General features: G+C 38.8%; 1 protein-coding gene across 2 annotated transcripts in view; it reads right to left on the bottom strand.

Annotated features, from left to right (window-relative positions):
• GPATCH2 (G-patch domain containing 2) overlaps positions 1-19,656 on the bottom strand; it is a 113,961-nt gene that overhangs the window by 76,372 nt on the left and 17,933 nt on the right. The window contains exons 4-6 of one of the 2 annotated variants that reach the window (XM_036277732.1): positions 18,764-18,946; positions 18,261-18,340; positions 17,697-18,131 (exon numbers count right to left, since the gene is read on the bottom strand). In XM_036277732.1, coding sequence (XP_036133625.1) covers positions 18,099-18,131; positions 18,261-18,340; positions 18,764-18,946 — 296 coding nt within the window. In that variant the 3' untranslated portion in view covers positions 17,697-18,098. Of the gene's footprint in view, positions 1-17,696; positions 18,132-18,260; positions 18,341-18,763; positions 18,947-19,656 lie in introns of those variants that run through there. The other variant, XM_036277731.1, reaches the window with a different exon arrangement.

Raw genomic sequence — 19,656 nt, 5'->3', positions numbered from 1 at the left:
CTGATTTAATTGGTCTGAAATGAGGCCAGTTGTTAAGACCTGGACGTGACTTCCCAAAAAACGAGGTACAGTCATGGCCACACCAGAGAGAAAAGCTACTTTTTGGAGGGAGGGAAGGGGTAACAGCGAAGAGATAGAAGGCATCTTAGCCAACAGAATGTTTCAGCATCTTGATCAAAATAAACGTGAAATGCAATTCGGTACCTACTTGAGATACATGAACACGAAACCCAGACGCCCTGAGATGCACAACACCACGAGGGCAAGGAGAAAGGCAGACGCTCAAGTTCATCACCCACTCATTTAAAATATGCTTTTCAGACAAGTAAAATGACACTTTTTAAAGTCAAATACTGTCTTTTGCGCAAGTGGCAGATGTTATCGTTCTCGTATTGAAAGCTTATCCAACAGATGCCCTCTCCGTACCCTCCAGCAGCTCTTTGTGCTCAAAATTAGCCCACTATCACCGCCTTTCTGGCATTAGCCAGTGCGAGACATCTGAAGAGGGTCTTTGTTGTTGTCAAATGAGAAAAGTTGCATTAAAAGCATTAAAATAATTGTGGTCGCTTGGAAAGAGGAAATCAGCAAAACACAGAGCCAGCATTCTGTGGGGGCCATCCCCTGCAAACAACGAATACAGTTTTCAGCTCCTTAATTAAAGAGAGATTCCTTGAAATTGGCGAGAAACACTAAGTTGAATGTCATCCCCTTCCTCCCAGAATGAATGACCTCTGATTAGTATCTGAACCATTTAGACACAGCCACACATCAAGTGTAATTTTTTTTTTTTAATTCAACAAACATGAACTTTGGAGTGGCCGAAGAAAAGCAAGAAGTATTTTCTAAATTAAATAAAATAGGAAAAAAACACACACACACACACACACAAAAACCTACCCAGAGCTGATAAGCAGATCAGTTGTCTAAATAAACTTTACAAGTCAGATATTAAGAAAAGGGGTGTCATCTCGTGTTAGGAGAGCCCAAGGTGACTACTTATGTTTTGAACTGCTAGTTAATTCTAGCCCGAGCACAAATCTGTCTTCTCTCTTATAATTAATTCTCAGTGTCAAAACTGCTAGATGTCCTTTTCAGAATCAACCTATCCTGGCTGTTAATTATGTGACAGAAATATGTCCAAATAATGTTAACGGCCCAATTCTAATGCTCTCGGAACCAATTATAGGTAAAAGCTCAATTAATACTTAGCTAAATGTGTTTACCTAATTCTTTTGCAAAGAACATAAGAAGGGTTTGCTTTTTGGAAAAATGATACCCAGGGATGGTTTTTTAAAAAGAAATCTGTGCAGTCTTGACACAAATACGGGCCAGGAACCACTGCTTGGATATTAACACGAACACTGACCATCCACTAAAATAAGCGACACTAAAATATTCCTTAGAGGGGTTCTCAAATGCTCAGAAAATGGACAAATAAGAGACACAGGGTGACTAAGAAAATATCTTTTGAAGGGTAGTGTGCCCTTTTAACATTTTTATATGTTCAGTTACAATGGTCTTGTTTTCTTACTGGTCCCCACTTCCCCAAGCCCCACCCCAGACCTCACCCCAGAAGCTGCCACGGACATTCAGAGGGAAACCAAGAAATGCATGCCAGCCCCGGGGGCGCCTGGGGCAGAGGAGCTGACCGCGAACCCCCCAGAACTCCCCAGAGCACCAAGACTGCCCGAGTCTGGGCAGTGCCCTCACGCTGATGCCCACGGCGTGGAATGACATTCAGGGCTGTACCTACTTTCTGGATGGTTCATCTGCCTATAGAGGGCTGGCCTGTAATTTGTCAAAGTGGGGCCCAACGGTAAAGAGAGTAAATCACAGACCTAAAAAAGAGGGAAGAAAAAGACAAACATTTCGGAGGACTTTTAATGGGCCACATGTTACATTCATTCAAGCTCTCTTCTCCCATGAGCCCTTTCGGGGAAACACGACTGCCACTTGCAAAGGAGAAATGGGGTGCAGACAGGCTCCGTGAGCCATCCCAAATCACCAGCCAGAAACACAGGTCCCACCAGGACCCGAGCTGGGTTTTTTTGGCTCCAAAGAGAGTATCTAGTAAACTATAAAGAAAGCACAATTCCAGATACATTCAGAGATAAGGAAAGTATCAAATTCAATCTCACATACTCATACTTGGTCACTTTTTGTCCCCTTTGGTTCCTGATAAATTCACACTCAGGTTTGGGAATCTGGTAAATACCCTTTATTCTAGGCCTGAGGAATGATTTGGGCCTATGGTGACTTTTGCACTTACAATCATAACATTTATAGATTTAAAAAAAAAAAAAGCTTAGGGCTTCTTGATTCTTACAAACAAGGAAACAAAGACATAGAATGCTTAAATGTCTCGCCCAAGCCCAGTGCTGTATTTTTGCAAGGCCTGGTGTTAAACCTTAGATCTGACCCATGATCTACTGGTCCTTCCATTACAAAATGCTGGGTCACCCCTCACCCCCCCAAGTTCTGGAGACGACTATAACTGTTAGTTATCATAAGTACATGATACAACCATGAGAATGTCATTAAAATCCTTTCAAAACTTAGCAAATTCAAGTTACCTCAACGAGGAAAGCAATTATATGACTTTATATCAATTCTGTTTTATAAAAAAAAATAAATGACATTAAGAAAAAGACAAAACTAGCGAGGCTTATTTAAGCAAAATAATATTTGGATTTATTGGTCAAAATTCCAGGTGGCTCAGATTTAAAATATAACTGATGTAAAAGATCAATACATCATGACATGAGAAAACTGTTACTGATTCTTTATGTGCCTCCAATTTGATTGCTTTGGCCTCCAAACAAATAAATGGAAGTACCAGAAACCTATTAGTATGTTAATAAAGCCCTCGCCTGGACGTGTACAATCTCTGCGATTGGAGGATAACAAACAAACAAAAATCAGTGTTGAGATCTGCTCTATGTTTCAATAAAAGATCATCTGAATTAATTATAAAATGTAAAATTTTAAAGAATTTTAGAATAATCAGATTGCCTTTGGTTTCTCTAAGTTCTGCAGAAATCCATTTCTATATATCTTAACAGCCAACAGCTTCTGTCTTTGAATTCAGTGTTCCTATTTTAGTTTGTGTTTTTATTCAATATTCCAATTAAAAAAAAAAATCCAAACCTAATGAGCTGCTGGTTATTAGCATCTATTGGCATCCAAAACACAGCGAGTACAGTGGGTTCTTTTATAGACAGAAAAGAGTACAGTTGGTAGGAATATGATTATTAATCGAGCAGAGAAAATGGAAATGTATAAAAAACATACCTAAACCCGGTGAACACATACACACATATGCACACATGTATACATTCATATACATACTTCAATATTTGAAATGCTTTTGCCTGTATTATATATCTCCCATCCCCCCAAATCAAAGTAGTTTAATAATTTTAAAGGGCCTTTCCTTATTATGAACACATATGGTTCCTGTCACAAGGAGTGAAATAAAATGGAACAGTGACGGCAACCGGGCTGGTCGTCAGTCGTCTATTTAAAGCGAAAGCATCCTTTCCTAGAACTGAGTACCGCAAACCCATTCACGTTTTGTGACCACAAACTCTATGAAATACGACTGCAAAAATAAAAACCAAAAAAAAAAAAACGGGGAAGAGTTTTCTGATTTTTCTACCTATATAACTTTTAAAAAGAAACACACGTATACACCTATGCAAATGGGGTTCCCAGATTTTTATACATTCTGTTTACTCGGTGGTAGCCAGGCACCTAATTCCTATGCAAGACCCTTCCCCTTTGAACTAGATGGATTCTGTTATAATGGAGAGTTGAGACTGGAAAAATTGCTTACAATGGCCCCTGCAGGGGGCGAAGACAGCTAAGTCTAAATTAAGATGTTGGCTATGAGGTTTCCAATAGGACCTTGACATGATTTTTGACCTGCTCATGACATGCTCACACCAGTACGGATTTGGAATTCTATTAGTATCACCAGAGGAAGAAAAGTCAAGGAGTCATCAAGAAAACAAATCTATATCTTCTACTCCATCAGCCAATTACTGTTGTTCAAGTGGAATTAGATGGGTATTGACAATGCGGAGGGGATAAGGATTAAGCAGATGACTGACTGTATCGCGAGCAGCGGTGATCCTGGCTTGGTGTGTTTAGCACTGTTTTGTTTTATGCTGCCCAGAGTTTGTAGAAAATAGAAATGTGCAGAGATGAACTGCTGTTCACATCATGCCTGAGAACGTACACGTTATATGTGCTAATTCGATAATGCACAGATATTTTCACAGAAGGTAGCACTTTGTACAAGTAGACATTCAACAGCTTAGCAAAGATTTGATAGAAATCTGCACCTGTCTGTAAATAAAGTTCCCCTGGAAGATTAAATTAAGAGATTTTAAAAAAATGTTAATATTTTAAGGCAGAAAATTCCCCCATTGCATTTTGAAAACTATATCTTTTCCTAAAAAGTAAAATAATAAAACTTAACAGATCATGTGTCTTGCATGAGGAGCAGTATAATGACGTAGCTAAGAGCGTGACCTTTGACTTCAGAAAGACCTAGTTTTAAGGCCAGGCCCTGCCAATTGCTCTGTGACCTTGAGGAAATTACTGAAGCTATGTCTTAATCTCCCAACCTGTGAAACTGAGACACACTACCCATGTCGTGTGGCTACTGTGAGGGGTAAACGAGAGCACTTGTGGGAAACATAGCATAGTACTCAGTTATGAGCTTTTGCTATCAGGAAATATTAGTGCCACGTGTCTGTTGAAGTGAGCCTGTTATTTTCTCTACAGATAAAATTCAGTTTTGTTACATGTTGATTTGGAGGTCAAGGACCCCAAAAAAGTACCGGTTACCAGTGCCCAAGTATTATATAAAAGCTGGTTTTACTTTACACTACCATCACCACTCTGCCCCCCCAAAACTATTACAAAGCACCAGGCAGGTTTGATTTAATAGTGGCCAGCCAACACACACCACCAAGACACAAAACAGTACCGGTGTTTAAAACATAAATAGTTCCTCCACCGCTCATTAAATCCTGGTTAAAGTTTCTGATACCCTTTTTATTTTTTTTTTTGCTATTTTCTTTTTGTATCAAAGTTTTTATCCATTTACACAATGAGTATGTTTCACTGATTGGAAAACACGGTCACCCTCCTCTTATCACACAATTCACATATTTTGATAGAAAGTATATTCATTAGAGCCTTGGTCTTCTAAAGTCAACGTTAGATGGTATATAATGTATGTAAGTATGTATGTGCCCTTTTAAAATGTCCACGTGAGGTTATAATGTAACGAGTGTATCAGTGAACTTGGATTGGCATCACCTGCTGCTACTAATTTCTGTATTAAGTCTTAATGTGTGGATGTAGAATGAGTGACCCCTCACCCATCCTACGCACATGAGAACTGATTTTCTCGGTCAGTCAAAACTTGTAAACAAAGTTTTCACTTTTAATAACGAAAAGAGAATGCTTAATTTATACACATACTTTGAAATTATGGTAAATTGCACTTAAAGTTTTTCAACCCCATGAAAATGATTTCTTTCCAATGAACTGAGTTAACTTAGCTTCACAGTCTGATTTTTTAAAAGGTAAACATTCTCCTACACTTAAAATTTACCCCAAAAAAGTATATAAAGGAACATGACTTAATTTGGGGATTTAAATAAAATTCAAACAATAATATACTTTATAATAATATAAGAAAACTGAAAACCTATTGTTTTGAAAAACAGTGGCAAAGGAATCCAGGATGTAATAAGTAGTGACAGGGTTTCCAATGGCAATTCATTCAAGAGAAAAATTACAAAAAATTACTCATAGGTGTGAAAATGTGTTATTGAAATGTCAGTGCTATTTTAAAAATAAAATCCTAATCAACAACAGAAAAGCAGAGATGCCCAAACGCAGCTGAGAAAATACCTTGAACAAATCTAATAAATTGAACTTGCCCTGCCAGATCTATTCAACTTATTGAAAGATTCACTTGACTTAATATTGACACAGAGATGTGTAAATCAATACAATCAGAATGAAAGATATATTTTAATTTAAAAATGTTCAGACTGCAACAGTAAATCTATGCACTTAGCACATAAAAACCACCAAGAGTTTGAATGTTGAGACATAATATTGGAGCTAACCAACATCAAAAGGTGAATGCTAAATACTAAATTTTTATCATTAATTTTTTTACTTTTTTATGGCACATGGAAGGCAATCTTTACAAAATTTACTGAAATATATTGATCGGCACCAGATAAGGTGAATTTCACTGAGAATCCATCAAAGCCTGCAACCAGGGCACCACCTGTGCGCTGTTTATAAAAAGTCCTATTTTTATAGACAACTAGTAAGTTATTGTGATCTTCCAAAATGCAACGAGAAAAATAAAAGAAATGAAGGTACCTACTAGTCTCTGACTTTCCATACAGTCAGAAGTGTCAACAGTGTAATCCAATATGGTAGCCATCATATGAGGGTATTAAATTGTGTTCAAAGTATAAAACACACAAAAGATTCTGAGCACACACAAAATAAGTGTAAAATATCTCAGTCATTTTTTGCTGCAGTAATTTTCCTATTACATACGCAGTTTCAAGGTATAATTTCATTTAAGAAGGCAGTCCATAGAAAGCCGACTACCACAGGCAAGCACAATAATGTAATGTAACTGTGTCTCCTTAAATAAGTATATGACGTGTACAAGTTTAATTTGGTAAATCACACCATAAATCTGAACCATCCTGAATTTAAATAAGTTGGGAATATCCCCAGTCCCCTGTCTTCTACACACTACCTATTGGATATTATAAAAGAAAAAAAAAAAGATTTAAACACTAATAATCATAACTCTGATCATTCAAATGTGAAACCTAATAAAGAAATGTTATACTTCTAAAAAAAAATCTCTATCAAACAACAAAGGGTTAGGAAGTATATATCATAGCCAAAATTTCCCAATTATCTCAAAATCCCAGCAAAGAGATGTGCTTCTCACATCCTGTTATCATTTCTCTTTAGAATGTAAGTATAACTTTCCTTCAATAATCCCTCTCCTTTAACTCTTATCCTTCTCCATTAAAATGTTTCCTTTCCCCAACTATCCTTTCAAGCTTTGCTACTTAGAAGAGTGGTCCTCAGAGCAGCACCAGCAGCATTTTCTAGGAGCTTGTTAGAAATGCAAAATCTCAATATTTCTGAGTCAGAATTTACATTTTGATAACATCCACTTCCACCATCCTCCAAGATTTCTCTAGAGACTACGTTTCAGAAGCTCTGCTCTAGGCTGCTACGAAGGACTTCTACCCTGGTGTCTTCCTCTTGTTCCTACCTTTTATAGGTCTTTATTGGTCTTCAAGTTCACAGGTTAAAAAGCATCTTAGAAACCACTGATTTCAAAACTTTCATTTTACAGATAAGCAAACTCGGAATAATGATTAATACCTTGCTCAGAACCTTGCATAAAAAGGCTCTTGATAAATGACAACTTGTAAGACAAAGGCAAGAGGAGAAATTGAAGCGGAAAGAGGTTGAGGACTTCACACAAGTTCATCCATTAATGAGTTGCAGGGCTAAAACAAAGATCTGTGTCTCATGCCCACACGGCTCATCCATAACTTTTGGACTTCCAGAACTTAGCACAGTAGCTGATACATAGTATATCTCCAATCCTTTTAGTTCCTCAACTCAATGATGACTTTCATTTTCAATACAGGGGTGGGCAAAAGTAGATTTACAGTTGTTCATATGAAAAATACTATAATAACTAATAAATAATACAAGAATAAACTCTGTGTTTTGCAAACTTACACTTGTAAACCTACTTTTGCCTACCCCTGAATAATGGAAATAAGAACCATTTGTGCATATAAACTATATCTTCTTAAATAAGATTTGGGCATGTTTTAAAAGAGACAAGAGTAAATAATGGAGTATATCAAGTCAAGTCTACGAGGAATTCAAATTCAACTAGAAAGATTAGAGAGAGGCGGTGTAGGGGGGCAAACAGAGAAATATACTGGACCAGCATCAGCAGACACCCCCCGCCCCCGGCTCCGCCTCTTAATTAGTTATGTCCAGTCGCTCATCTTGCCAGACCTTCCTTCCTGCTCTGAAAGGTTCCTACGGCAGATAGTGTCCTGCACAAAACTGAACACGACCATGCAAAGGTGACAACTGTGATCTTCGAGTTATTATTTAAAAGTCTCCATAATGGACAGGAACAGAGAAAAACCCGAAACACTTCAGCAATAAATGAACTGTGTCATTAACCAATGTTTACAAAACTCCAGAGGAATACGTCCAGAATGCTTTGTCCGTATTGTAAAAGAAAGGCATAAGCATGCAGTTTCTCATTTTTTAAAAAGAGCATGATTTGATTTACTTTCATATTTAATGCTATAGAAAACTCAAATTGGAAGGTACACAGAAGTCAGAAATTACTATTAAAGTTTTTACAGCTGGTTTGAATTTATTAAAACCTATAATTTGTTCATGTAGAAATTAATTTGGTAAGTACAAATGAGTAATATACTTTATATTAAAGAATCCATAGATAAAAAAAAATTAATAAGTTTAGTTTCAAAAAAAGAAGCACAATTTTTAGATGAACAAGTAAGACTCGTAGTTCATGTCTGATCTTTGCCTTAGGAAGCATCTGTTTTCTTCACTGTGCAGTTAGCCCAAATAATGAATTCTACATCGGCGATTCTAGCTACACAAATTACCCTTTTTAGCTGCTAAATTAATCATATGGCATCATATATTAGCAACATAAATTTGCCTATGAGTTACAGATTTGATTCAAATTAATGTCACTTTCATTTCTAATAGTATCCATAGTGAAAATCAGTTTTAGAATTTTAGTTGATATAAAAAGTACGGGCTTAAAACCAAGTCTTAGAACATGTTGATGGCAAAGACACTTTTCTTAAATTTGTCAGAAAGTAAACTGATTCTCACGTTCATTTCTTAAATTTTATATAAAAGCACAGTGGTGGTGAAGATTGGGAATAAAAGGAATACCAATCTGACTTCACTGTGCAATAAGTAAAGAAAGGTATAAAATTAAAATGACAAGAGTCAGTGCTCATCATACAATATTTGAAAAACTGTTATTTACGTCTAATAATCATAATACGAGCAAAGAGAGACATGCTCATGTACCATGTATTTAACTAAAAAATAATGACTACCTTCCAAATCATAGTGTATATGAAAAACCAATCTGATGTCACACCGGAGATACGTTTATAAAAAACAACCTGAAAGTGTATATAGAGATTTTAAAAGTCTGTCTGGGGATTAATAAGGGAATGCCCTTTGTGTAAACATAGAATGCAATTGATTCTCTGTGTTTCCTTTGAATGCCACTTTCGGGTTACTGCGATCAAAAGAAAATAAAAGGCTCCAATATGATCAATATCTGATCCTAATTCAAATGGGTATTTACTCTTCTCTGTAACAAACACATAAAATGATGGTGCTACCCACGGATCTGCCCTCACTTTTTGAATCAAAAAATGGACCCATGGCAATAATCATCTAACAGGCTCGTAAGTGCTTGTTTTATGAATCCGGCCCTTACTCAAGAAGGTACACTGAAAAGTCTTTTAATCTCCTTCTGAAAAGAATTTACTGGATTGCACTTAAGTTCAAGTTCAAGGGTATTAAAATGTACAAAGGAGAGTGAAAAAGGTGCTAGGTTATAGATTTTAACTTCTTAACTAGAAGACTGACTCAAAATAGATTTTCTAATTTACAATGAATCAAGAGAGAAAACATTAGACCATAGCAAAAGTGGCACAAATGTATCAAAAGCCAAATGAATAAACATTTGAGGAGATTTATTATTAGAAATTGCAATAAATTTTGGAAAGATGAATTGATTTTAGTTAAAAGGTATAACTGACAATTTATTGGGCGGGAAGATGCATTATTTTCCAATTGTTATCCATCTACAGTAAAACTGATTTGTGTCCTATTGTATTTTATGGAAAAGGAGAGAGCAACTTTCAGGGATTTAGATTAAATGTAGTAATCATAACCAGGCACTGTGAACTATATATCTACTATTAAAGAAGATTTTTGACATTTAATTCTGTAGCAATATTTTGGCTCTGTACCACTCTTCCTAAATCCAATTCCTGCTCCAGTTGGCAGATTTCTCCCTTTTAATTTTATGAGGCTTAAAGTAGCATTTAACCACCCATGCGGTAAATAATGCGGGATTAGAAATATTTAGTGTTTTGTTTCCCTTTCAAGAGGGGTAATCCATCAAATCCAAAAATGTTCTCTAAAATTTTTCTATATTTTTGGCAACCTCTAATATATGATATCATAAAACCTATAAAATTAAATAAAATGCATTACATAGCCAGAATAGACCAGCTTTTCTCAAGCATGGTGGTTAACCTAAAATAGCAGGTGCAAATTACTTTGAATCAGAAGAAACATACAGTCCTTATTGAGCAACAAACCAAAATAAAATTTTAAATATGGAGGAAAACATGGTAGTTGATTAGAATCTTTCGATTTTATTCCTTTGGGTAACGAATCTCAGCAAGTGTGCAAATAATTTCTAAGCAGTTTAAGCATATAATATCCATCTAAATCACGACTGCAAGACCGAAAATTAAAGTTATACAGGAAAATTAGTAGTGAACATCTGAGTGTGCTAGGTATTTGACTGAGTGCCCTGTGAATGTGAAAATAAAGTTTAAATTTAGTACTTCATATATACACACTTGCTCCCAACAAATAAATTTAACTCCTAATTTTTTCATCAATGAGGCGTGAGACAAAATGAACTGATTAACTTACAGAAGTTAATATTTCTAACTGTAATTTAGAATAATTACAAAACATTCTGCTATTTACATGTGAGCTTCGGAATAATTAAAAACTATAATTAAAAAGTATATTTGTTATTAAATCAAAATAACTACCAGAAAACTGACCGCAAACAAAATCAAATTGCAATTTTTAATTTTAATGTATATGAAATGTTAATTTTAGTTATTAATGAATCCAACTTATTACAATAACCACACTAGAACTGCACGGGGTACTCCGAGATATATCAAAGTAATAAAGTAACCTGTCAAAGGAGTAATTATCTATATTTAATCTATATATAAAACAAATGGCCCAGAAATGAGTCAAGTCTGTAACTCACTCAAGACACACATATATTCATGGTCAGGACCTCTGATGTCTTCACACACATCCATATCTTAATTCACTTTAAACAAAGTTGATGATTACAAGTGTTGTGAAAATAAGTCTATGTCCTCAGACTGGCTAAAGGAAATCAAGGATTACCTACCCGAAATAAGATCTAAAGAGGCGCGCGCGTGTGTGCGTGTGTGTGTGCGCGCGCGCGCGTGTGTGTGTGTGTGTGTGTGTGTGTATAAAGGCCCCTTTTCCATCAAGTGTCTGCTTTGCCCTTTACACTGCAGCTGAGCTACATATGGAAAACCAGGAAGCAAGAGCACTCGTCCTGTCGCTAGGCAGCCAGCACTTTTAAGAAGCACTCCGATGAAAAGGCATTCCGATAACAAACATAGGGTACCCCATACAATAATGTGTTCATGATGTATTAGTCGTACAACACAGGCAATAATTTTTGGAGGACACAGGATGACTCCGAGAATGTGGTCAATCAAGGAATGAGTCAGATGAATGTATGTGTATTTCCTAAAAACAGTCAATCCCCAAGGTTTCAAGAAGCTATGTGAGGAAGTAGAATTGGGAAAAAGTTGTATTGTTAATAAATATTCAGCACATACCAGGAGCTAGGAGCTGGACTCCTCACTGGGCACCACGTGTTCGTGGGCTACAGTAGAACATAAGCAGAGGAATAACAGTATCACATAGGAATGTAGCTATGCCCGAGTGCAAGAAAGGTAGAGAAGGTGGATGCGATGTAACTTCCGAAGAGTCGAGGAAGGTTTTGAAGCGAAGGTACAGCACCGGAACTGTACCTGGAAGGGGGTGAACCTCACAGGAGGAAGCGGGGTGTGCTCTCCTGAGCAAAGGGACCGGATGAATGACTGTACGGGATACGGGAGCGCGCAGGAGGGGTCGGGTCCGAGAACATCGGACCCTCTGGGAAGGAGTGAGGTGCTGGAGGATGTAGGTGAACAGGGGAGGCAGAACGAAACAAACCTGCACTTTAGGATAAAAGCAGTGACAACCGATTTTTGGTTGGGCCTAACCACGTTCCCAGTGTTCACCTGGAGACACACGCGATCGGGATCAGAGGGAAACCAGCCAGAAGAGAGACCAGGGAGGGGACCGCCACACTCCCGGAGGTACGCGTGGAGTCACTACTCCAGGGCAGTGACAGATGAAACTGGAAAGAAGGAGCTAAAACGACAGATCAAGAAAGAAACGCAATTCAGAGCAGAGGACAAACAGAGCGAGCGCTAAAAGGAGACTGGACGGGGCTCAGCTCTTCCCTTAACAAACGATGTTTCCTTGTCTCGGGGTCTTTCCGATTTAATGTTTACTAGCCAAACGGAAAGGCACCAGGAACAAAGGCACACCTTACGCATTTTGTGTTCCCAGCCCTTCCCACAATGAAGGGAAGCATCATCGCCTGTGTGTACAACTGAACCGAGAAATCCATGGCTGAAAACACAATTAAGGAAGACATCAGGTTTCTGAGTCAAATGTAACGTAGGCTTATTCATCCAGCCACTAAATGATGTAAAATACACCTTTAAAGTAGTTTCGTGGCCCCACAAACCAGGAGAGTCTATCAAAGGTCTATGGCAATGACATGGCATGAGATAAAATCAAAGTACTACTTTGAAAGACTTCTAGACTACACGCCTCAAAATCTATACAAATCCGAAGGACTTCAAAAAGACCAGATACACACTATTAAATATTCCTACAATAATCCTGCAACTTACAGGTAAACACACCTCCAGGTTCAGAACTGTATTGACCTGGGACACAATAATGGTGAACTGTCGATTGCCAATGATCAGATTTAAATGAGAAATTCTAGGAAGAGGAGGCTAATAGCACAAGTCATCACGTCTTTGGTATATAAAGAAATCATCGAATTTCTACCGTACTCTCCTACCCCCCACGGAGTGGTGGTCAATGTTTCAGACAATTGTGACTTAACAAGAAAAACTTTACAAGTTGTGTTGGCTTAAAAGAATTATAAATACCTGTTGGCACGTATCTCTGATTTGTCAGAATCCCCTCGCCTGGGTGACAGACAACAGATGCCTGGTTGGCATTCGCTCACAAGGACAGGGAACACCTTTCACTTGGGGCTCATTGTGAATTCTCGGGTCTTCAAACTGACCTTCGGCTGAGAGATTTGCAAGTGACTTCAGTACAGAAAGAACCTGTTAAATATTATTTGGACGTGTTCTCTACCCATCACTGATTTTGAACTTTTCTGGCTTTAGCTATCATCTGACATATCTGAAGGCAAATTAGAAAACTGAGTTTTATAGACCATCAGAAGTCTATCAGCAAGGTAAAAGGGAGACAACCAGAGTTTAAGAAGAAAGTGCAATGTTTGCAGCATTTCTGTTTCCTCTGTTGTTGTTTTTTTTTGGGGGGGGGGGCCTCTGGCAATGCCACCACCCTTTTCAAGCACAAAAAGGGGAAGGGGTCTTCAGTCTCCATCAGTGAAACCAAATGGTTACTAATCAGCACTCTTAATTTTTCTTTTCTTCAAAAAGCATTTTAGAACATATTTCAAAGGTTCCTTAGGATACAAAAAGTGTTTTCAAATGATAAGCATAATCTTTATTAGAAGTATTTTTTAAAAACCACAAATTTTGCAAATTCAATGTTTTTAAAGATTTATTAAAAAGTCCATAGATTGCCCTGGCCAGTTTAGCTCAGCGGTTAGAGCATCAGCCGGCGGACCAGAGAGGCCCGGGTTTGGTTCCCGCTAAGGGCATGTATCTTGGATAGTTTGTCCCTGGCCCCGGTTGGGGTTGGGTGGGTGGCAACCAGCCAATGTGTCTCTCTCGCATCGATGTTTCTCTCTCTCCCTCCCTCTCTCCCTTCTGCTCTATCTGAAGATAAATGCAAAAATGTTCTTGGGTGAAGATAAAAAATGAAAAAAAGTCCATAGATCATTTCCTCAAAAGAAAAAGTAAAAAATAAAGGCATTTCTTTACTAATAAGATCTAAAAATTTGCATGCAAATACCAAAGTGAAAAAAATAAGAGGAAGGAAACACGGCATTTCATGCATTTAAATAACGTGATAGAAAGACGGGCCGCCCTGTGCAGTATCTGAATAGCCATGGAAGCAGAATGACTGTCACAACATTATAATGTTAGTTTCAGAACATACATTATGATTAAATGTAAAGGGAAAAACCAAAACAGCATATAAATATTTGGCACATGCAAACTTTCTTTTATTAAAAAAAAAAAATGAAAAACACCAGTGGTAACACTGTATAAACGAAAGTGATCTTCGGCCGTTTGCGGGCCCTCCTACAGTGACATCATAAAGCTGTCGTCAGTCTGGGCCAGGAGTCAGGAGAGATGTTCAGGACCTATTCCGACTTGTGAAATGGACAGGTGTTCCCACATTTCTTCCCCAAGTTGTAAGAGCTCGGAGGAGGAGGGGCTGAGGCTGAGAATCATTCTAGCTGCGAATCACATCCTCTGTCACCTTCATGTCCTGTAATTCTGTCTCATTATCCCGTGTCATTTTCTCCAGTTATCTGTATTCATATGCCCCCCACCCCAGGTTCAGTCTTACTCACTAAACAGAAGTGCCAGGGAAACTCGCCTGCGGTCTTCTCCTCTGTCATCCCCAAGGCCCAGCCCAGGGTCTAGCACATGGTAGAGCCTCAATAAATACTAGTTTGATACATGGATACCACCCGAAGGGGGGTCAGAGTATAGGTCCAGTAAAACGGAGGGGTTCAGGCTACTGTGGATCCCACCTACTGGGGGAACAGGTACAGAGCACGCCCCACGGGGGTCAAAGGAAACACCAGCCACCTTCTTGTTCTATCGCTGAGGCTGGAAACAAGGACCTTTCTGTGGTTTATTTCGTGCCACAGTTTTCACACTTCTGTGCTTCCCGCCGGTGACTCTCTGCGCTCAATCCCCGGGCGCGGTGCCTGGCTGGGCTAGTGTCCTGGGCGCGCGCGGCTGTGCCTGTGGAGAAAGTGCGCGCCAGGTGCGCTGTGGTCAGGGTGAGTTTCGGGGTGTCGGCCGCGGGTTCCACGTCCACGCCTCACCAGTGTCCGTGGATGGGGTGTTTCAAAACGCAAACGCACTAAGACAGGGCCATGCGCTGATGGCAGGATGAACTCGAGATCGGAGCTCAGGGAACCTAACCCTGGTGTTCCCGTGGGAGCGCATTCATATTCGCGAACTGTGTTTGCAGAAACTTTACAGAACATAAACTGTGGTGAGTAACAGAAATTCCAGTCGAAAACTACCCCCCTGATGTTTGCATTAACATTTCAGCAGAAATTCTTTTTCTGTCATGTCCTTCGGAGACTGTGCAGTCACCACTCAGCTGTTGGAGACAAAGACTCTCTGTTGCACCCAGGGCAGTTTTGCTCAGCGGTTGGAGCATCGGCCCGCGGACCAAAGAGCAGTGGGTTTGGTTCCGGTCAAGGGCGCGCACCTCGGTTGCAGTTTGGTCCCCAGCCCTAGTGGGGGCGTTTGGGAGGCAACCAGTCGATGTGTCTCTCTCACATCGCTGTTTCTCTCTCTCTCTCTCTCCCCCCTCCCTCCCACTCTATCTGAAGGTAAATGGAAAAAATATTCTCCAGTGAGGATTTAAACAAAATTAAAAAAAACAAACAAACCCTCTGTCGCCCTTCTTTTAATGTGTTTCCCTTTGCTCAGGAAAATAATCTCTCTTAAAAGTAATCTGGCTCTCCAATGTGAAAGTCTAAGGAATTTCATTTCATTTCTTATTACTGGATGTCACGGGTACTGTTTAAAGATGACTGTTTTGTGAGATCATGATTTTTACAACAAGACTGTTCGGAATAACATGGACAGTACGAGCAACAACAATAACAAAATCACGGCGTAGAGATTTAAAAATATCAGCACAAACTGGAACTCTTACCTTTCTTGCCCAAGTCAGATATTTTATTGGGGAAAAAAAAAAGATTACAGTACTTAAGAATCCAAACAAGGATAATTCAGGGTGGAGAGAAAGAAAACCTGAAAAAGCCCATTGTCTTCAGTATAATTCTGAATACAAAACAAAACAAACAAACAAAAAAAACGAGACCAGGAAAACAGTTTATGGCCTAGTTTCATGACAAACACACACATATACAGTGTATCTCCATCAAGTGAAACTTAATCACCTTTTTACAATTCAGAGGAACGGCAGCCCTCACGATGGATAAGCCATGTATCATCAATACCATGAACCAGCCTATCAGTGGTAATAGCTTCTATAAAACACCACAGCGAGATCACAATAAGCCTAGAAAATGGGCTACAAATCCCAGCTACGCTCAGGCAAGCAGTGAACCAAAAATAAAAATAGGTAAAACTGAACCAAGAACTAGAGAGCGTTCATCTAGATTCATGATTGGTAAGGCAAAGTTCATAGGCCAAGGTTTTAAAGTGACTTGTTCAGATCCAAAAGACAGTCATTATATAAAATAAAAGCATTTGTGTAATTCGGGGGGAGGGAGGGGTCAGGAATTTTCACGGCACAGGACACAACACAGAAAAGCTTACTTACAATTACGAAACACCACATTATTGTACCTCTGAAATATCACTTTAAATATGCAACGGTAAAGAGACTCAAAGTTGCACTTGATCATTTTTAATCTCTCCAGTTCAATGAGAAACTGAAAAGATGTCACACGTTCCCGCTTAAAACCTTTGCCGAAATCTGGGTAAAGGAAGTGTCAACTTTAAGTTTCTTTTCCAATCATCAGACTTAAGGTAGCCATTAAATGCTGAATTAACAATCTGTACAATAATATAAAAATACATGCATTGAATCACAGTTCCCATCAGTTATCGGAACTTAATAAAAATAGTAATCATTTTAATATAATCATTCTGAAAAACTCAAGTGGCCCGCACGTAGGGTCGGGTCTAAGTCATACGATCGGTAGAAACGTTTCTTTCCCCTCTGCTGCGTGAGCGTGAGCTCACGTGAGCGTTTCTGACAGTGACACACAAGGTGTCGTTCTGAGGACGGGCCCGCAGCTCTCGCTGGGGGACATGACAATACGATTCACAGTCATACAGCGTTTGTTGAAATATCAGCTTTCACATGATTTCAATATGCTCTAAGCCAAAATAATAATTGTGGTCGGTTTCAGGTATCAGACAAAGCACATAATTGAAAAGGTAATAGTGATGATTCTACTAGAACAGATTAGTCATCACGGTAGCTAGTTTAAAACAGGGACGATGTCCGCAGTACAAAGGATACTATAGTATAAAATACAATGAGTTTTCAATACACAGCAGATTATCCACGTAGGAAGCAAACTTGAACAAAATACAAACTCTAGCAAAAATCATCAGCCTTACCTACTACTCATCTTAGCCCTTGTTAAAATACCCTGAGTAAAATGCAACTATTTTCAATAATGCTGGTTATATAAGATTTCTCTAAAAATGAACCATAAATGGTAATGCGTCGCATTTTTTTATTTTTTTTATTTTACAACAGTCAGATCATGTAAAAACTAGCTCTTAACTAGTCACAATAAAAACATTAAGAAATACTTCTGTGGCAGCTGGACGTTTTAAATTCTCTAGCTTTCGTTAGCAGTTTGGCAGCGCAAGTGATACATAAATGGTTTCAATGTAAAAAAAAATCATAAAAGAGAAAAATATATAAAACGTACAGTAGTTTATACCCACCCCGGGCCCAGCTAGATGCTTAGAAAGCTCCCCAGCCCGGTTCACCTCTGACTAAAGGGCGAATAACAGTCCTCCAGCAAAAACAGCCCCATCTTTTCATCAGAGGTTCTCACGTCAGTGATATTCCTCCAGGGGAAGAGGACAGGAGCCAGGGTCCCTCGAGTGCCATTCCCCAGATGTTCAAAACGTAACTAATTTATTAGCATTAGAAGATTTGGTTTATAGGGGAATCTCACTGGTCCAGTTTGTAGCCTACAAAAAAATGGATTATTTTTAAGTATAACATTAGAATAGGAATCAAGGATGAGGATGTGGCTTTTATTCCACAGAAATGGATACATTTGCAAACATGACCGAAAGCAAACAGAAAAGCACGCCTACCATTGAAGTAGGGGTCCCTCCCGATTTTTTAATATTCTTGGAAGGCATTCCATGAAGACGACTGAGTCTAGCTTGGAAACCTGGAAAAATCAAAGCACCCAGCTTAGGAGGGTCTATGATCACTGGAGCACAGAATAAGATCCCATCAATTACAGAATTCAAAAAGTAAGTTGGAAGAGAGAAAACATCTCGGGGAATAGTGGGGAAAAGGCCAAACTAATACTTAAAAGCCCGAAACCAATGCCAAGCCGAGTTCTAATGCGGTCAGCACGACTATGGATTATATTTACTCATTAAGGCTTTTCTTTCCTCTCAGTTTCCCTATCATTTCAGCACTTTCACGATGGCCCCGGCATGAACGCAAGTCAACCTTTGTAATAATCGGAAAGCGTGAGAAACGTAGACTTCGGTTATTTCATTTCCATTTGAGCCTGTCCTCCCTCAACACCTGTTCCTTGCCTGACCACAGCCCACTGTACCACCAATCAGGACTCACTACTGACCTCTTCTCCCGGGATGCGACATTAGGGGGAAAGAACCAGTTAAGATACTTTCAAAGACGGGGTCTGGTAAATTTTTGTCCAGCTCGGTCGGATCCTCCTTTTCCCACCAGGGCACGACGCCTGTGATGCCACACGCGCCGCCGGACTCCTTCTCGTAAAACCAGTCGCTCTGCTCGTCGTCACCTGTGCAAACACAAGGAACCCCCCAAGGATTCAGCTGCATGATCCCAGTGAGCACAGCTGTCAGGTTAAGGTGTAAACAGTACGAGACATCGATTCAATATGAATTCCAGATAAGCGATTACTTTTTAATATAAATACAGGGTGGGGCAAAAGTCGGTGTACAGTTGTGAGTACATGACACACAGCTTATTCTTGCATTATTACGGATTAATTATTGTATTATTTTCCATACACATGATGGTGAGCCTACTTTTTTCCCCACCCTGTACGTAGTACATGTGCAAAAGTTTTAGTCTAAGTATGGCAAAATACTGCGGGGCATACTTGTACAAAAAATAATAATATTATTTATCTAAAATTAAAATTTAACTGGGACCGTTAAAATTGCATTTTATCTGGCAATCATATATAAAGTCTATTAAAAAAAAAACCAAAACACCTTCTTATTCTATCCACAGCTTCACTGAAGAAATGTTTTTAACACTATAATAAGAACTGCCATCAACAAAAACGTAACATGTTATGTTTTAGAACCAATGTAAAAATGGAAAAAACATTAATAAACTGATTAACCTTTGGGCAAAAACTGCAGGGAAATCCACTGAGTTGACTACTCTTTCCACATTAAGGAAAAACAAGCCGTAATCTCCTACTGGGAATTAAAAGATACAAAACTGGAGTTTGTTCTTTGCAGCAGATAATGGTGCATA

This window comes from Molossus molossus, unplaced genomic scaffold, assembly GCF_014108415.1.
Source record: "Molossus molossus isolate mMolMol1 unplaced genomic scaffold, mMolMol1.p scaffold_m16_p_23, whole genome shotgun sequence".
Taxonomy (NCBI): Eukaryota; Metazoa; Chordata; class Mammalia; order Chiroptera; family Molossidae; genus Molossus; species Molossus molossus.
Note: the sequence above shows the minus strand (reverse complement) of the source record. Positions and strands in the feature narration are given on the sequence as shown.